Raw genomic sequence first — 18541 nt, 5'->3', positions numbered from 1 at the left:
TGTATATGTGATATAAATGTCCTTTTGACTATTAAAAGATTGTTCTAACTCCATAATAATAATATCAACAACTCGACTAATCTTTTCTATGATGTAATGAGCAGGAAATTATTATTAATAAACGGGAGAAATATATAAAAACACGCCAACCTGTGCGACCCGATAAGAAATACATAATCGCAAAGAAAAAAAAATTCCAGCGAGTATTACACAACTGTTTTAAATTGAAGAAAAAAACGGTCAGTTCTCAACAGCCTGACATAGAAATTCGGACTACGAAATTTAGTCAATAGTGGAAGATTGACAAAACTGAGTTAGAAAGAAAAAAAATATAGTCGTACATATAATGCAGAGTGCAGACAATAACTATATATAATTTAAATATTCCTTTTTGACTATCAAAAGTTTGATCTAACTGCGTAATAATATTAGGGGTACCCATAAGTCGTTTTTTTCAGATAATAATATTAGAGGTACCCATCGTCCTTTTTTTTCCAGATTGAATAAACATTGCCACCTTGTTCGTGATTTATCATTACATAACCTATATACTAATTAAATTTATTGATATTTAGTGTGTTTATTGTGAGATTTCGAAAAAACTAAATGTTAAATAAAATAAAACTTTGTATAAGTATCAAAAAGCGACATTACTTATGAATACCCCTGATAATAATAACAACAATAACAACAATAATAACAACTCGACTGATTTTTTATAACGCAGCGAGCAGGAACGAATTATTATTAATAAACGACAGCACAGTACAGGAAGGACACGCTGGCTGCTGTGCGACCCGATAAGAAATAATTCCGAAGGAATAAAAAAAATTCCAGCACGAGCATTGAGTCAGCGCGTTTGAGTCACCGATAACGTTCTCTCTCGTTTTTTTACTCTCATCTCTACGAATTCACCTTCGAGGAAACACAGACGACGGACCTCGGCGGCGGAGCCTGATATCTAATACGCGATACTCCTTCCTCGTTTTTACCTTTCGTAAGTCGGGCGTGTTCGCGAATTCCCATTTCCGCGGCGCGGTAGCGGCCGGCCGGAACGCCGCCGCCGTGATTGAGATTCTTATTACGTTCGTGGCGCACGCGACGGATTCCAATCGCAGATAAACACGCGCGTGGGATGACACTATCGAGTGGCGTCGGCAGCTAACGAACATCTCTCGAGGCCGAGCGGCGCGTAGTTTACGGGGTCACGTTCGTCACGATCGATGACGATGCCTCGGAAAAGTGATGCGGCTTCAAGAGGAAGCGCTCGGCCGGCGGTTTGTCTTAGAATGGGCATGCATCAGTCTCTCTGTCTCTTTCTTTCTTTCTTTCTTCCTCCGAGATCTCGAATCGAACGCTTTTTCAGATATGCAGGGAGCGGACAATAACTATTATCACATGAAATATCTTCGAAATATGAGAGAAATGGAATAAAAAAAGAATCTTACTCATTTTTGTATGGACTGAGAAAAATTTTTGGTATTTGTGACTATAATCGCATAAGTAACATAGTTGAGAACTATTTTTCTAGCAAATGTTATTATAGTGTCAGTGATAATAATCTTGCATATTATTTTTATTATTATTTAGGTTAAAACTACCCTCTCTCTCTCTCTCTCTCTCTCTCTCTCTCTTTCTCTCTCTGGTAGAAGTGTATGTAGTTTTTCTAGACATTCATTCGGTTACTGCCTAATATTAATGAATTCTTATAAGTTGTAAGAATATTATGTTGGAAATGAACAGGAACTTAATAGAGTTTTATTCAATGGCTGAAACAATTTTCCTAGTAAAAATATATGTACTTTGTGTAGACACCTGCCCAGTTATTGTCTGGTATTAATCAATTGAATAGTTTTTTATCCATTTATTGTCTCGTTTTTATTCAATAAATGGATTCAAATTTTGCGCATCTTTTGTGTGCAGTAACTGCAAGAAAAGCGTTACATCTTCATTGGGACTCCAAATAGTTTTCATCTTCAGTTACTAGACAGAAGTTAATATAACTGTCCAGTAACAAAATGCATGAAATTTCCATCAGGGTAGGAGAAGATATAGTTGAGTTCGAAGGTAACCGTAACTTTGGTGGAATTTCTCTTAAGCCGGCATTCATAGTCGGATTTTATATTTAAGACCGTCTTAAGTTCATCTTCAGATGTTTCGTAGCCAATGAAATGAGCTGTACAGCATCTGAAGATAAACTTAAGCCGATCTTAAATATAAGATCCGACTATGAATACCGGCCTTAGTGTGTGTGAGTTCTGGACTCTTTACGGCTAGTAACGGGACATAGCTGAAATAAAGGATTATTGTTAGAGGATTAAAATGTTGCGTAGATACAATCCTCTAAGTCGATGCTATTCAAATAACCTTTAAAATATTGAAAAAATGTACTAAATTACTTTTTTATTTTTCGATATTGAGAACATTTCCCCGCGTTGACGGTATTAACAGATAACATGAATTACTTTGAAATATCAATCTGAAGTACCTATCTCTTATTATTATTTCAATAATCCATCATTTATATATATATATATATATATATATATTGATCAGTATACATTGAGAAAAACATTTTTGACATTTGTAACTATTATCGTATGAAAGAATTACAGTCAAGAGAACCGTTTTTCTAGTAAGTGTTACTATGGTATCAATGATAATAATATTCGATGTATATTGCTACTATTATATATTTTTGGGATTAAAACCAGAAGAAGATATAGGTGAAACCGAAAATAACTATAATTTTAATAGGTTACATTTTTTTCCAGCGTGCGATTCATTATTAGCCGCAAGTAGCCCAAAACGGGGACAAGATTCTTTATTTAACGGAAATTGGTTCCAATTAACGGGCATTGATACTAATATGGTCATCACTTTGAGCACCTTCTACAAATGTACACTTTTTTCATCGTCATCTAGTCGTTCAAAATACGTATAATTTTATTTCTCGAAGATATTCACGGTGGTAATAGCTACTGCCTCACCCTGTATACTTGCGAGTCATATGACGAGGGCGAGAACGAAGGAGAGGGGGACACGTGTCTCATGCATCGGAGATAAAACCGTCCTCGTGTGTAAATGGCGCTTTATACCGAACACATAAAGAGCATTGTCTGCGACTGTTAGCCTTAACGAGAAATTATCGTTTCCCCGCGTCGTAGTGACATCCTTTTATTTTCCGATAAAATATTTGGACCTCGCAATTCACTGAACTCAGGGCACGTGAAAGGTTATCATTCCTATGACCAAAAAGGAGGTGCGAGGACCTGTTAGGTTAATTTTTCAGCTGCGGTACTTTAATTTTATAAGTCGGGAATTTTAGGACATCGTTTTATTTTCCTCTGTAGTACTCGAAGCTCGCGATTGGCTGAACTTGAAGTGTGTATGTAAAAGATCGCCCTTTCTGTAATGAAAAGTCACGAGAATAATTTAATCATTCAAGAAACTGCGTCAATTTACTTAATCGGGGATTTAGTAATTCCTGATAATTTGACCTTGTTAATTTTGTACTTCACATGAAGTTTCTTAGCTACAGTATTTTAAGTCGAAAATATCCTTTTACCCTCTTCTAAAATATTCGAAACTTGCAATACACTGAACTCTATATACTTGCATTTAGCAGATTACCTCTTCTATAACGAAAATTCGCGAGGAGTTGTTTATTTAGTTTTTCAGGAAGTTTTTTAACTGCGGTATTTTAGTCGCGAATTTTAGATATTTTAAAATTCTACGGTAATTTAAGATCCTTTCATATCCTTCTAAAACATCCAAACATTGTGAGTCACTGAGTTCTGAACCATTTGTATTTAATGGATTACGGCTTCGGTAATAAAATCGCAAAAACCTGTTAAGTTAGATTTTTAGGAAATTCGACTACGGTATTTTAAGTCGCGTGTTTTTGGACATCTTTTTATATTCTTCTGGATTATTTGAACTTCCCGATTCAATGAATTCTAAATGTATATTTAACCTTTTGCGAACGCGATATTTTAACATGCGAATGTGGTTTACTGTTTACTACTTCTACTAATGTAGAAGATAATGATGTCGAATATATGTTTCAATCATATCTCATACGAAAACAGATCGTGCTTCGACACGTGCTGTAAAACAAACGACTGGTGACGAACATATCGGACTATTTTCGACGCACGTCCGAAGGGGTGAAAAAGTTTAAATCATTTTGTAGGAAATATCCCGACACGTGTTCGCAAAGAGTTAAAAAATTATTCTTTTTATAAGAAAAATTTAGCGCGGAAACCAGTTAATTTAGTTTTCTCAGAAAGTTTTCCAATTACGGTGTTTTAAGTCGCGAGTAGAACATTCCTTTATTTTCCTCTAAAATATTTCAACTTTATGATGTACTGAATTCTGAGCACGTATATTTAAAATATTACTTTTATGATGAAGAATTGTGAAGATCCATTAATCTAAATTTTTTTTAAACAAATTGTTCAACACGCGCACGCTTTTGGGTTTTAGAATATCCTTTTAATTTCCTCTAAAATCTTCAGGGCTCGCAATTCACTGAACTCTACGTACTTGCATTTAATAGATTATCGCTTTTCCAACGAAAATTCACGAGGAACTGTTAATTTAGTTTTCCAGGAAGTTTTTCGGGTACGATATTTTAAGTAGTGCTGTCATAGTATAATCCGGATATTTCGATACCCAAATAATACTGGCTAATTTGGATACCTGGATTTTTCGGGATTATCCAGGTGCTCAGAAACCCATATTTGCGGATGTNATATATATATATATATATATATATATATATACATTCGTTTGTTACTTGTTATCGTTGGAAGAATCAATAACTTGTAACTTGTCTGAAATCAATCTATATTCAAATAATGCTCAGATAAACCCAAAAGACCCGTATTCTGGCAGGATCCGGGTAGTCAAAATTGATAACATTAACTTTAAGTCACGAGTTTTAGGACATTCTTTCATTTTTCTCTGAAATATTTAAATTTTATGAATCATCGGCCTCTGAGCTCATATATGTTGAAAATATCACTTTTGTAAAGAAAAGGAGGATTTGTTAACCTAATCTTTCAAAAAGTTTTTCAGGCTATATTTTAAGTCGCGAGTTTAGGGCGACCCGTACGTCCGCCGTTATCGAGAATGACCTGCGTTTCCGTCTAATAAGCGACTTATCAATTCCATCCGCGTTAAGCAGGAGAAGAAACTTCCGTCGAATTGCACGGTCTCTCGCAGAAGGGTTTCTCCCTGTGGCAGTTTCCTCAGGAAATTTTTCTCGTATAGAAAATAACGCTGTTTTCGGTCCGACGAAATGTAATACCGTGAATGAACGAGCGAGAAAGAGGAAAAAATCCCGAAAGTCGCGCTTCGAGATACACGGCGGCGATGGCGAGCAAAATGTGTGATGCATTGCTCAGTTATGTACACTTTCATCGGGATGATGTCATCCGCTCGCTCACGTGTGTGTGTGTGTGTGTGTGTGTGAGACTGCGTCTCGCATACCGCAAGGTCGCGAGCAGGGCCGGCGCGTCGTTATCTCGCCGCCCGCAGCCACTCGGAAAATCGTATCTTCGCGCTTCGAAAGACGAGAAGTCCGTATCGAAAATCGCCGATTTTTTAAGAACAAGAGACTAATTACCAGAAAACTGTATCGGATCGTTGAGAAACTTTCCTTCGTGTATCTCATCGCGACGTCAAATGGAGAAAGAAAGAAAGAGAAACTAAGAGCGAGCGGATTTTCAACCGGAAATTAGATCGTCACCATCGTTAATAAAATGTCATTAATAATGTCACAATTATCCCAGTTGACCTGGTCCGACATATCACGATAAAAAACGTGATTGTCGCGCGAGCGGAGGAAAAAAAAGTAAGAGAGAGAGAGAGAGAGAGAGAGAGCCACATAGAAGAAATGTCACGTGTACAATGGTATGCAAGTCGCTATCACGTGCTCGCCTTGCTACTGCGCACAGCTGACCCTGTACACACACACACACACACACACACACACACACACACACACACACACACACACACACACACACGCGAAAACGTAGAGGTATGTACACGTGTCACGAGAGGAGAGGAGCAAGCAGCCGAGTGCTGGGAGGAGGTACGAGGCGTGCGATGGCAATGTGCACTTCCGGTTTTCCCGTGAAAAGAAAGGAGACGGTGAAAGAAACGGACGCCGCTCTCCGGAGCCCCTCTAGCGTGATCTATAATTATCTCGTCGGTACCTACCCGCTATATTTTAAGTAGCTAAGCGCGATGTATCGCGGCCTCTCTCCGTGCGCTGCTGCAAAGCTTCGAGTGAACCGACTGATTGACAGTGGAAGCATCCTCCGACAAACCCACGCCTCTCGTTGACGTCATTAATTCGAAACTTGTTATAGTCCGTAATTAAATGCACTTGGGAACCGCCGATGGTTTACGTAACCGCTCTTCGCGTGAACGGCATTTTTACACCATCGGAAAGTTTTCACGCCCGCTCAGTTTTAATTGGCCGTCTGCGAATTGCGCAGTCCCGTCACGACAAATCGACGGTCGACATCGCACGTCGATTCTAATTTCGCTACTCGCGATTCTATTCGCCGACAGTCGAATCTAAATTCAATAAATAAGTCGATGTTTAACATAATAATTGCTAATCAGCAAATTGTTGAATTAAGGTCGCAAGTTTTGCGAGATATTCTGTATATGTATATATTTGATACAGTGTTTTGAGACGAAAATATAAAAGATAAAACATATCTTTTCAATAAGGGAAAAGAATATTAATAACACATTTGCTTATACTTTGACACACACACAAACGCGCGCGCGCGTTGTGTGTGTATGTGCGTGCATATACGCGTGCATGCGTACGTGTCTAAAAAAAATAAGTTTTAAAAAGTACAGTCATATTGTAATAATAACTGTGTATGTATTAATACTCTATATTACTATACATTATACATTACAATATCATTAGCTTTCAAATAACAAGGTTGATATGAATCGGATTCGACCCGTAGAAGCATTTTGTAGTTTTTCCAACTAATTTTTTCGACTATGCGCCTTTTATTCTCACAATAAGTTAGAAAACACTTATAAATAAATGTTATTATTTTTACTATAAATATTTATATCTAAATATTTATGGTAAAAATAATAACATATCGCAAAATATGTAAAATATCTGAAAAATAACGCTTCACAAACGCATGCTCTGAAACATTAGAACATGGACCTGGTCGGATCCGACCTTCTTAGTTGATAGTTAAAAAAAATCTAATTTATCCTCTAGTGTTCTTCTCTAGTCTTCGCAAACTGCGTAAATCTTTCGACGCGTACGCCTGCACACATGTCACGATCATTTTTTTCAACGCCTATTCGCACAACTTATCGACGCAATTCGAATCTGCAAAGCTCCTGAGAATTGATTTGCCGCAATCAGATCGCGATAAGAGAGAAAGGGGGAGAGAGAAAGGGGAAAGGAGGGAGGGAGGGAGGGGGAGAGAGAAAGAGAGAGACGATGTGCGACATTACCACGTGTTACCCGCGCGCGTCAGGCGACCGGCGGCGGCTCCTCGTATTTTCTCTTTCTTTTTCCCGTGGTTCCTTTTTACTCGTACTCACGCGAGAATGCGGCGTCGAAAACGGCCGGTCTCCTGCCAGCGGAACGGACTAACGGGCAATGGCGTGTACGAAACAACGGGAAACGACGGTGATCCACCTCCCGCAACGCGTCGCCGCCGCGTTTTCCGGCTTCGCCCGCGGCAAGCCGTGATAAGTCCGTTCGTTTCAACCGCGTCGACCGTATCCGTATGCTGGCTTCTTCGAACTCCTCTTTCCTCCTCGTCCTCCTGCCCCTTCTTCTCGTCTACCTTTGGCCACTTCGAACTTACGGGCAATAATCGAATGTCATTCTCGATACATAGGAGATACCCGGAAGAAAAAATAAACCTGTTCGTTCTTCAGCTGAACTGACGCTGCACTGAAACCTCGTTCCCCTTTATCCTTCTATGATACACTGGTAGCGAATTTGATCGCTCACACTACATCGGACTAGTGCATACCAAAGGCCGCTATACAAAGTATCTAAACACAATAGCATAACATAAGCACTTTGATGATGAAATTTTATATATATATATATATATATATATTCTGCTTGATACGGCGGTAAAAAAAATATCGTTGATAGGTCTTTAACACTCTTCGTCCTAAACCCGAGTATAGGTAGCGCGCAGACAACAACTGCTGAAGCCCGAGTATAACTCAGGCCTGGCTATTTAATTCCATACGTTTCTACTGTCGGCTTATTCTCGGGTTTCGGTCGTCCCAAATGTTTCAACATCGGATATCTATCCCCCTTCTTCTGGACATCAAAATTGTCCAGGATCCCATTAATAAATCATCTTTAAGGCCAATGCTTCAAAGTGTTAATAGTTCAAAATCGTTTATGTGCTTTCTTTATTTAAATAACTATGTCATGTATGTAGCAGCCTCCAATATGCATGCAATCTAGTATAGTGCAGGTAATCCAATTCGCTATGAATGAAAAATATTTGGTATTTCTAACTGTAATAATGAAATTCTAATCAGAGATTCTAATCATCATAATGGAATAATTATAGTCAGGAGGACCACTTTTCTAATAAGTATTACCTGTATAGGCTGCGTTCCAGTATTCACTGCCAGTGCTTAAATTCTATAATGTACGTGGCATGAATTATAGATTTTCAGCGCTGGCAGTGAATATTGGAACACAGATATAGTTAGTGGTAACAACTTTACATATATATTGCTCTATTACTGTTTTTGTGACTATAATTATAAAAAGATTATTTGAGACCGAAAATATCTTTAGATACCTCTGGGATGTCTCTAGGAGTCTTTTGAACATTTATGCTATATGGGTACAATTTCTTTCAATGTACACTGAGACAAAAATATTTGGTAACAATAATCATCATAGTAGAAAAATTATAGTCAGAAGAACCATTTTTCTAACAAATGTTACCGTAATGTCGGTGATAATAACCTTATTATATGCGTATTATTACTACTATGTTTGTAATTAAGGTAGTTGGTCCGTAAAATGTCGGATTTTTAATAATGATTCAATAGTAAGGACTCCTTACATAAATTATTTACTGAAAAAATATTTTCCTATAACTTTATTTAATCCTATAACTTTATCTAAGTAATAAATGTTAATTTTGAGCGTGCGCGCGAAATAAAGATAAATATGTATATACACACAATGTTACAAACACGGAGGTATTATTTATTTTTTTATTTTTCTTCTAATAATGCTTTATTTATACGTCAATCGAGAGGTGTACACATAATAGATAATATAAATATAGATATATAAATATTTAAATATATATATTACACATACACACACACACACACACACGAATATTACTATAAATTGTTAATTTCTTATGGCTATATTTTTTAAGTAAAACGATCAGTAATTTCAAAATTTTTGTATAATATTTCTATATTAGTTCTTAAGATTCCTGGTCCCTCGATGCAACTGTCCTTGTTTAACGATATCAGAAGCAATATCAGAATCGCATGCTAAGAATTCTTGCGTTATATGTTATACGTTTCCTTGTATCTGACGTCACCAAACCAGGGATAGTTGCAGCGAGGGATCAGAAGCCTTAATATTATAGTAGTTTCTTTCATTAAAATTCTAAATGTCATTTAGAAGAAATTAAAAATAAAATTAAAAAATGGGACATTAACCTCAAGGAATATATATAAAAAGTGTCATCTTTAATTGTGAATATCTCAGTTTCCAAATAGTAAATTTCCTAATTTTACAAATGTGTAGATAATATTTCCATCAATGTGCAGCTAAAATTTAAAAGGATTCCTAAGAAAATGACGGACCAACTCATCCAACTCAAAACCATAAAACAGTATTATTAATATAGTTGAAGCTAAAAGTAACTATAATTTCTTACAGTGCTCTTCGCGGCGTCGTTAATCCCATCTGCTATGTTTTTCGAGTACAAAATGGAGACGAATCTACAAAATGGCAAGCGGGCAGGCCGAGACAATCGGTTGCGTATAATTTCGCGGATCTCACTCTTTCTTCCGCGGTTTCCTGAATGGCTTTGTCTCGGTTTCGATGGGCGCGTTATCGTGCGCGCATGAACGTTGAACGCGGAAATAGTTCGTCACCGCGCTGTAATTCGTGTAATATGCGAAGATGAGTCAGCCGGAGCCGATTACGAAGTGGTCGCGCGTCTATATGCCCTGGAATGTCGTACGCGAAGAAAGCGAAATTGCTCGTACGTTTCTGAGAAATTAACATACGTGCGACAATCGCGCCAACGAGATCCGTCGGCGACTCGTGTGCGACTCGAGCTTTGATTCTTCCAGCGTTTTTCGACCAAGACAGGTTCGGACTTATTCCGTGAGCAATTGATAACGTCATAAGCGATACCTGGCTTATCACGGAGTGTTTTGTCGTCATTAATTGCTGCTGGAGAGATTCAAACTCGCTTTAGTCGAGAAAACGCTATCGCATTCTCCCATTGTGCGATTCCAGAGTCGTGTAATAATTTCGGATTTTTTTCGGTTTTTAGTGGAAGAATTATATTTATGTAATAATACATCTTATATTTATGTTATAATTATGTAAAAGAAATACGCCTCTCTCTGTCAGTTGACACCCATCGTTGCTAGGAGATCTTCAGAAGTAAGCCATTTTTCTTTATACAGTATCCGGTCCACCCTTTCCCGTGTGTTCATTTAGCTCGGACAAAATAATTAATTCCTCACTAACAATTGCGAATTTTGCAAAATACAGATACATAACTTTTCTGCTCAGTTTCATCCGTTCTACCTGCGCCACCCACGGGAACCGAGAACGGTTTGGGGCACCTTGTATATTGTTCCGCTAATTTCATTTTCCTTTAGTGGAACATTATAAAAAAAAGAAAGAAAAACGAACAGAGCGACAAAATATTTTTTTCGATGATTCTTAAGCAACAATTGAGCCACAAGTTAAAATATTAATTAGAATCAACTCTGCCGACCTTGTTCCGCTAACTTATAAGACATCACCCTTGAACTCTCGAGTTAAGGTTTAAATCGGCGTTAGTAGAAACGAGCGTAAAAAGCAAGAAACGCGACCAAGCTCAGCTGAGTAAACAGAGCCATCGTTGCATAAAATCACAACGGCATTCGAACACAATCGTTTCGTTTCAGATCTGGAAAATCCGAAATCACTTGTTACACAATACAATGCACAATACTCATCCTCTCTCCGGTCTTTACTGTATACCATTTGAACGCGCGTTTATCAATCCCCAAAGTCCATCGTTCGCCCGGCAGCGAGCAATCGCAATCTAAAATTCTCATTCGGAGGCTCCCTCGATCCGATTCGATTTTCGAGCTATTATAGCAATACTGCTCTGACGTCAAGAGGGGGGGAGGGCTCGTGACGTCACGTATGACGAGCACGCGAGAGCAAGATAGTTGCTCGCATACTTGTTTGGCTGCGATAGACAGCCATGGGATTCGAAATATGCCGGTGAGACGTGAAGGTAACGCGCGTAGTAATCGCGCGTTTGCGTACTACACGTGTACGCGTCTGGCTACATAGCATTCATCGTACAACCAGCTCGTTTTGATCGCGCTCTCTGCACTTGAAACGGGACACCGCGTATATTTAGATTCGCCGGAGGGAGAGAGAAATAGGTGTATCGGTAGGTGGAAAGAGAAGAAGAGAGGGAGAGAGAGAGACAGAGGGAAGTGTACAGAGTGCAGGTGGAACGAACGGTTTTTGTCTATCACGAGGGAGATCACGAACGCGAGAATGCGACAACGAGAGACGTGCACTTACCCGGTTGGACTCTGTCGCAGCTGGCCGGCCTCAAGGTCGTGGATAGCGCGCTGTCGGCCCGCCAGATAAAGGAGAGTGACACTCGCGTCCGGTGGGAAAAGGGAGATTCGCCTGACGTGCACTCGTCGATTTGGATCCTCGCCACTGCTCGACTCGCTGAAGGTCCGACGGGCAAAGCGACACATCGCGGGCCACGCGATTGGCTCTCGGTGATTGGCCACCGGGCTGAGAAACGGGTTCCGTTCGTCTGCACCTTCTGCACTCTGTCATTGTCGTCTCTTCGCTCGTTCCGCTGTAAAGCCTGCAATAGCACGTGGAATAAAGCCTGAACGGTGGAATTTGAAGAACGACAAATTAAATGAGCAAATCGAGAATTATCGGAGAACGCGATGTCGTAATTCTCGGCTGTGATTGATCGATTCTTTTAAACAGGCGGCGCATGGAGAAACACAAAGCGACGAAGCTTGAGCAATAAGCGAATCGGCCGATTATATTTGAAAATTATGGAAAACATGGGACTATCGTGGCAAAATTCTCGATCGATCCGCTCAAACGGACGGCGGTATATGGAAAAGCATAAGGATGACTTTCACTAAACTCTAATTAAGTTAATCGATGAATAACGATAAGAATTATCGATTCGGCAATCGAGACGGCATGCGTCTTTGCCTAGCTATTTTATAATAAAATTATATTCGCGCAACGACACTTAACGCACCCAAACCGACATCGGTAGATGCGTGTGGAATAGCAATCTAATCCTGTAACTTCTCGTTCAACGATAATCAGAAACTTAATCATTTCTCTCTGTGTTAGCAAGATAGAGCAGGTAACATTTGACTGACGGCGATTTTAAGTCGTCAATTGGTTTAAACGAGGTTTGGTGAAAGTCACCCTAAAGCAGTGAAACTTTAGTAGTGAGCGAATTTATCAATCACATTCGAGAATCACCGGAAGTACGGGACCGTCGTGTCGAAATTCTCAACTGTGATTGATCGATCTATGTAAACGGCACGGTGCATGAAAAATATAAAGTAGCAACCAACAGCGGAAACGTCCAAAATACGTCATAGGGATATCCTAAAGATATCGCGACATGGGGGAAGAGCTCCACCAAACTCTGATTAATCCAATCGACGATTGAAAATTATTGTCAATTAACCCAGATAGCAAAATGATGTCAATGACGTAGCGCTTAGCATGCATTCATATATTGATGTAATATGATTTCAAAACTGTACACAAATGCGTGCGGATATGCTGCTTTTGTTAGATATCGCTGATATCATGATATTAGAAAAATATCTAATAGCAAAATCAAGTCAAGACGTGCACATATATTTTTATATCGTTTATATACCTTGTGCTATGTTATGTTAATCGCATAATAATCTTTAAAAAGGTATTAAGTTGAAACAATCACATTGTGGTGAAACACAATCATCACGTATTTCTATCTCGGAAGTGTTACATACATAATCTCACACAGTATATTTTATCCGAGGGACGTCCTCTGGGTGTCTTTAGGATGTCTTTAGGACGTCCTTGAATGTCTGTAATATGTATGGGATCTATCTTACTAACGTAGATAGAAATTTATAAACTTTTCAATTACATGCAACAAATTACAGAAACCAGTGTTGGCAATTTTTATTATTATTCATTAAGTAGTTTAATCTAAATTTAGTGAAAGACATTGTTGAAATTGTTATCAGTGTTACTAGCTCTATCTTGTTAAATCAGCTAAAAATTATTAACTTTTCGATCATTGTTAAAGGACAAATTACCCTAATAGCACAATTCATTGGTGATACATTGGTCCAATATTGATTATATTGATATTCATTGGAGATACATTGAATGATGAACCAACCAACTGAACGAATGTTGCCCAATATAAAGTCAGCCAAACCTGTAGAAGCAGATTTAGCACAGTATTTGCTATAAATTTCGTTGATAGCTTACTAGCAGAAATAATAGGACTTGCTAGCAAAACCTGATAATAGATTAATCTGTCATCATGCTCTGCTAACAAACCCTGTTATATTTTTGCTAGCAAGGTGTCGAGAAAATTGATAGCATCTTACCACGTAAAATCTGTTCTTACAGGTTGGATTGTCTGGCTGATTTTATATTGGGCAACATTCATTCAATGTACCGCCAATGAATGCCAATATTGAACTAATGTATCACCAATGAGTTGTGCTGCTAGTGTACAGAGATCGGTGTTGGCAATTTTTTTATTATTTATCGATTAGTTAAATCAGTTTATCGGTCATACAACTTTTCTCTAAAGCGAAAACGTGAAAAGTCAAAATATTTTCGAATTAGAAAATGTATACCTCTCACGTTTCCACTCTAGGGAGAAGTTATGTGATCGATAACCTAAATTTGACGAGAATCACTCTAAAACCTGAGTAATAAGCGACTTGACCAATCACGCTCGAGAATGTTCGGAAAAGCGAAGCTGTGCCGAAATTGTCGGCTGTGATGACGGATCAATTCGCTTATCGTTCAACTTTCACCGCCTCACTATTTCTCCGTAGCCACTCGAAAGCAGAATCTTCCGCGAGTTTCGGTCCATCTCACTCGGAGAACGAGCAGCCGACAACGCTCTCCCGTTGAAAACGCGCCTTGACGCCGGACGTGCGTTCCTCTCAGCGGCGCCGCCGTCTGCACTTTCCCTCGAGTCGTCCCTCTCTCTCCCGCTGACGCTCGATCCTCCGAAAAGTGCGGAAAACCAGGCGAAGTGCACATTTCCACGAACAGGAGCAGAGAGGGCGCTCCGCACGGGCCTCGCAAGGGCGACTCGCATAAGCTCGCCAGTCAGCGGTGCACAGTCACTCACAGTCGATGTTCTCGTTCCGATCGCGACGTTCACGACGAAGACAGACTGAGCCAGGGAGAGAAAGAGAGCGAGCGGCGGAGCCGAGCGGAGCGGAGCTGAGCTGAGCGGAGCGGAGTCGCGATAAGATGGCGTCGTCGCGCACGTCAGACCAGGGCGAGAAGAAGTGAGGGGCAGCGGCCAGGCAGGAAGAAGAGGAGGTAGAGAGGCGCAGCCAGGCAGGCACGAAGACGAAGAGACAAGACGGGACGTGTGGTGTATGTTGCTGTGTGCGTGGTGGCGTTTCGCAGCGCCGAGTGCACGCGAGCGAGCGAACGAGCGAAGTGAGTGAGTGAGTTTCGTCATGTCCTCTTGGCGCAGTCACCACCACCGTCGTCGTATCGCCACCGTGGTCGTCGTGATCGGGTGCTCGGCAGGGCGGCAGCCAGTTCGCAGCAACGCGAGGCTTCACGCCTGATATCGTCCAGTTCTGCCTGGTGACGGTGAGGCCCACAGGTAAATCTCACCTCCCTGGTAGCAGCCAGCGTCCGATGCCTTTGTTCGCCGCCGTCGCCGCCAGCACGATACGGGCCGGGCGATTCGTGTCGTCGCGAGCACACCAAGAGGAAGGCGAGGCTTCCTTTGAGGAGCGAGCGCTGCGACGACTCTCCGCGACCACGAGAAGCAGGAGAAGGAGGACGACGACGAAGAGGAGGTGGACGACGGCGAGGAGGAGGAGGACGACGACGACAGAGGAGCTGCTGCTGGTGCTTGTAGCAGCGGCCGCGCCGAGTGTGAGCGAGAGAACGCGATAATCGCGTGTGCTTCACCGTCTCTCTGTCTTACTCGGTGATTGTGCGTCGTCCTGTGTGTGTGTGTGTGTCTCTCTCTCTCCCCCCCCTGCTGTCTACCCGTTCGCGTGTGCGTGCGTGTCTTTCTCTTCCTTCTGTTGCTCCTCCGTACCCTGGTGTCCTGGACACGTCGCGGCGCAGAGGAAGGCGGCGTCGCGGAGTCGGCGACGACTACCACGGCGACCACGAGGACGACGACGGGGACGTTGGCCGCGACGTCAGGACGACGGAGATGCGCGAGTTCAAGGTAGTCGTCCTCGGCTCGGGCGGGGTGGGTAAGAGCGCTCTCACCGTACAGTTCGTCTCCGGCTGCTTCATGGAGAAGTATGACCCCACCATCGAGGACTTCTATCGCAAGGAGATCGAGGTGGACAACTCGCCGTGCGTGCTCGAGATCCTCGACACCGCCGGCACCGAGCAGTTCGCCAGTATGCGCGACCTGTACATCAAGAACGGCCAGGGCTTCGTCGTGGTGTACAGCCTGACGAACCACCAGACCTTCCAAGACATCAAGGCGATGAAGGAGCTAATCACGCGCGTCAAGGGCACCGAGCGGGTGCCGGTGCTGCTGGTGGCGAACAAGCTCGACCTTGAACACCAGCGCGAGGTCGACACCGCCGAGGGCAACGCTCTCGCCCAGATGTGGGGCTGCCCGTTCGTCGAGGCCTCCGCCAAGAACCGCACCAACGTCAACGAGATGTTCGCGGAGATCGTGCGCGAGATGAACTTCAGCCCCGAGAAGGAGAAGAAGACCTACTGCTGTTGCAGCGTCCTCTAATACTTAATCAAAAGTCTCGCCGCCGCCGGCCCCGCGGAACGAACTATGTAATCACATGTACTCGAAGAGGAGGAGGCGCGCGCCAGGTGACGCGGGAGACGCACGCGTGCGCGCGTGTTCTGTGTGTGTTCCGTGTGCTATGTGCGCGCGCGTGTGTGCACGTACAGTCCTGCGAGGTGTGTGTGTTCACCTCGCGACCGCCGCCGCGTCCGGGCCCGCTCTTCGTCGGGGACGGCCGCTTCGAGCGACCTTGACGCTCGCACACCGCTGCGCGGATCCCGCCAAGGCTGAGTCCCTCGCGAGGCGACACAAGGACACGCGCGTGTCGACGACGACGACCACGGGGAAGACGCTTCTTCTTCTTCAAGGTCGACTCTTCTTTCCCCGAGAGAAGATTTCGCCGTCCGCGAGCGAGAACGAGCGAGCGAGCGACTGCGGTGGCCGTTAAACAGATATTTTATTATACGCGAATAGTATTATGTATGTAATTATTATTGTAATATATCACTGATAGACTTAAGGAAGAGCGAGCGAACGAACGAAAGCCGACTTCTTCTGCACGGCCGCGAAAAGGACCAATGCTGCTCTCCCTCTCTGTCTCTTTCTCTCTTGCGAGAGAGTGAGTGAGAAAGGGAACGAAGGAAAGGAAGAGAGAAAGAGAACGGAAGGAAGGGTGTCGACCGCGACAACTGCGTGCGTGCGTGCGTGCGTGCGTGCACTCGCGTTAGTCGTCGTTAACGCGACGTCGTTAACGGCGAGAAACCAAACCCGACGTCTCATCGGCCGGTTTTCTGCTCAATTTCGGAGACTATCGTGTCGCGCACGTACACACTGCATCGTGTATATGTATTTCCAAGTAGCACAAACTTCTGATAGAACTCTTAAAGACACTTGAAGAAACATCTAAAGAAAAATAGAACATCTTAAGATTTTTTTTTTTTTTAGAAGTTTGCGCTAGTCTGGGTCTACCATTTCTCTCCGGGAATTGCGCGATTTTTAGTCCAGGTTATCACTTCTCTCCGAGAATTGCGCGATTTTTCTTACACATGTATGCATAAAGTCGAAACCATTGTAACTGGAGCCATTGTAACTCAACCATTATAACTGGAGTCACTTGTGCGATTTTCGACTTTATGCACTATACGTTTAAGGCTAAAAATCGTGAACTTTTGATCCGGGGAATGGTGAGGCGTGCATAACGCGGTGTAGAAGAACACACTGGAAGAAAGAAGTGCCACGTTCAAGTAAATATTTGCCAAAGTGTGCCGGAATAATTATTTTACTTGGATTGAGTAAATATTACTTGAATGTAGCAACACCATGGAAAAAATAAAAAAAAATGCTGAATTCAATATTGACATAATCCAGGTGAAATAATTCCTCCGACGTTTCTTAGCAAATATTTACTTGAATGTAGCGCTTTTTTTCTTTCAGTGCACGTAGGCACGTCCGTTCTGGGGCCGCGCTAATATTACGGCTTGGTCGCTCGCGAAAACAAGAGAGAACCGAGAGCAAGAACAAGCGCGCGCGACGAGCGGAGCCTGGTTCGATTGATCGAGAGAGCACCTTCGACGATCGTCACATCGCCGGTTGCGCAATCGTTGCATTTTTCTCAGACGCGGCTGGGGGAACCGTTCCGTCTGTGTGTGTGTATATGTGTACATGCGTGCGTGTGTGATGACAACTACGCTCGACTGTTCTCCGGTTTTCGCGGCGATAAGGAGCCGCCCGTCGCCACCGTCGTCGGTGAATGAGTAATAATTTGCGCGACCGGCCCGGCGACGATTCTTCTCATCGCGATGAGTCCGCGCGTTTTGCGACAAAAGACAGGCTTCTCTCCTCGTCGCGTTGCGTGCTGTTGTGCAACGACACAGCCCGAACGGCTCCGCCGCCGCGGTTGGTCGCCGCGGCCCGGTCGGTCTCGGTCGCTCTCTCTCTGTGCAATGATCTAATTGTGTTGAAGGGGAAGAGGGAAGAAACAACAAAAAAACGGAGCGAAACGCGCGGCACGGTTACCCTAAGCTTAAGCGTCGGAGGCTGCAATAAGCGTGAGAGAGCGCGAGAGAAGGATAGAGAGGGAGAGAAAAGGGTCGTATATAAGTGTTTTATACGCGCGATGTTGTTTAGTGGCACGCACTGGCGAATATATATATATATATAAATATATATATATATATAAATATAAATAAATAAATATATATATATAAATATATATATGTAAATATATATATATATATATATAT

At 42.3% G+C, this 18541-nt stretch overlaps 2 protein-coding genes across 6 annotated transcripts in view; one reads left to right on the top strand and one right to left on the bottom strand.

Moving 5' to 3' along the window:
- LOC106740632 (phospholipid scramblase 2-like) overlaps positions 1 to 14274 on the bottom strand; it is a 40547-nt gene extending 26273 nt beyond the window's left edge. Inside the window, exons 1-3 of one of the 5 annotated variants that reach the window (XM_014611864.1) lie at positions 14188 to 14274; positions 13321 to 13398; positions 11846 to 12146 (exon numbers count right to left, since the gene is read on the bottom strand). The gene's annotated coding sequence lies outside the window, so the exon portion shown is untranslated. The other 4 variants (XM_014611865.1, XM_014611866.1, XM_014611867.1 and 1 more) reach the window with 4 other exon arrangements.
- A 1455-nt stretch (positions 14275 to 15729) lies between these two features.
- LOC106740633 (ras-related protein Rap-2a) lies at positions 15730 to 17813 on the top strand. Its single transcript, XM_014611868.1, has one exon. It carries the CDS (start codon positions 15753 to 15755, stop codon positions 16296 to 16298), a length of 546 nt encoding a protein of 181 aa, XP_014467354.1. The 5' UTR covers positions 15730 to 15752; the 3' UTR covers positions 16299 to 17813.
- The last annotated feature ends 728 nt before the right edge of the window (positions 17814 to 18541 follow it).

The sequence above is a fragment of the Dinoponera quadriceps genome, unplaced genomic scaffold (genome assembly GCF_001313825.1).
Source record: "Dinoponera quadriceps isolate SergipeBrazil2010 unplaced genomic scaffold, ASM131382v1 scaffold278, whole genome shotgun sequence".
Classification (NCBI taxonomy): domain Eukaryota; kingdom Metazoa; phylum Arthropoda; class Insecta; order Hymenoptera; family Formicidae; genus Dinoponera; species Dinoponera quadriceps.
This window is presented reverse-complemented; position numbering and strand designations above follow the sequence as displayed.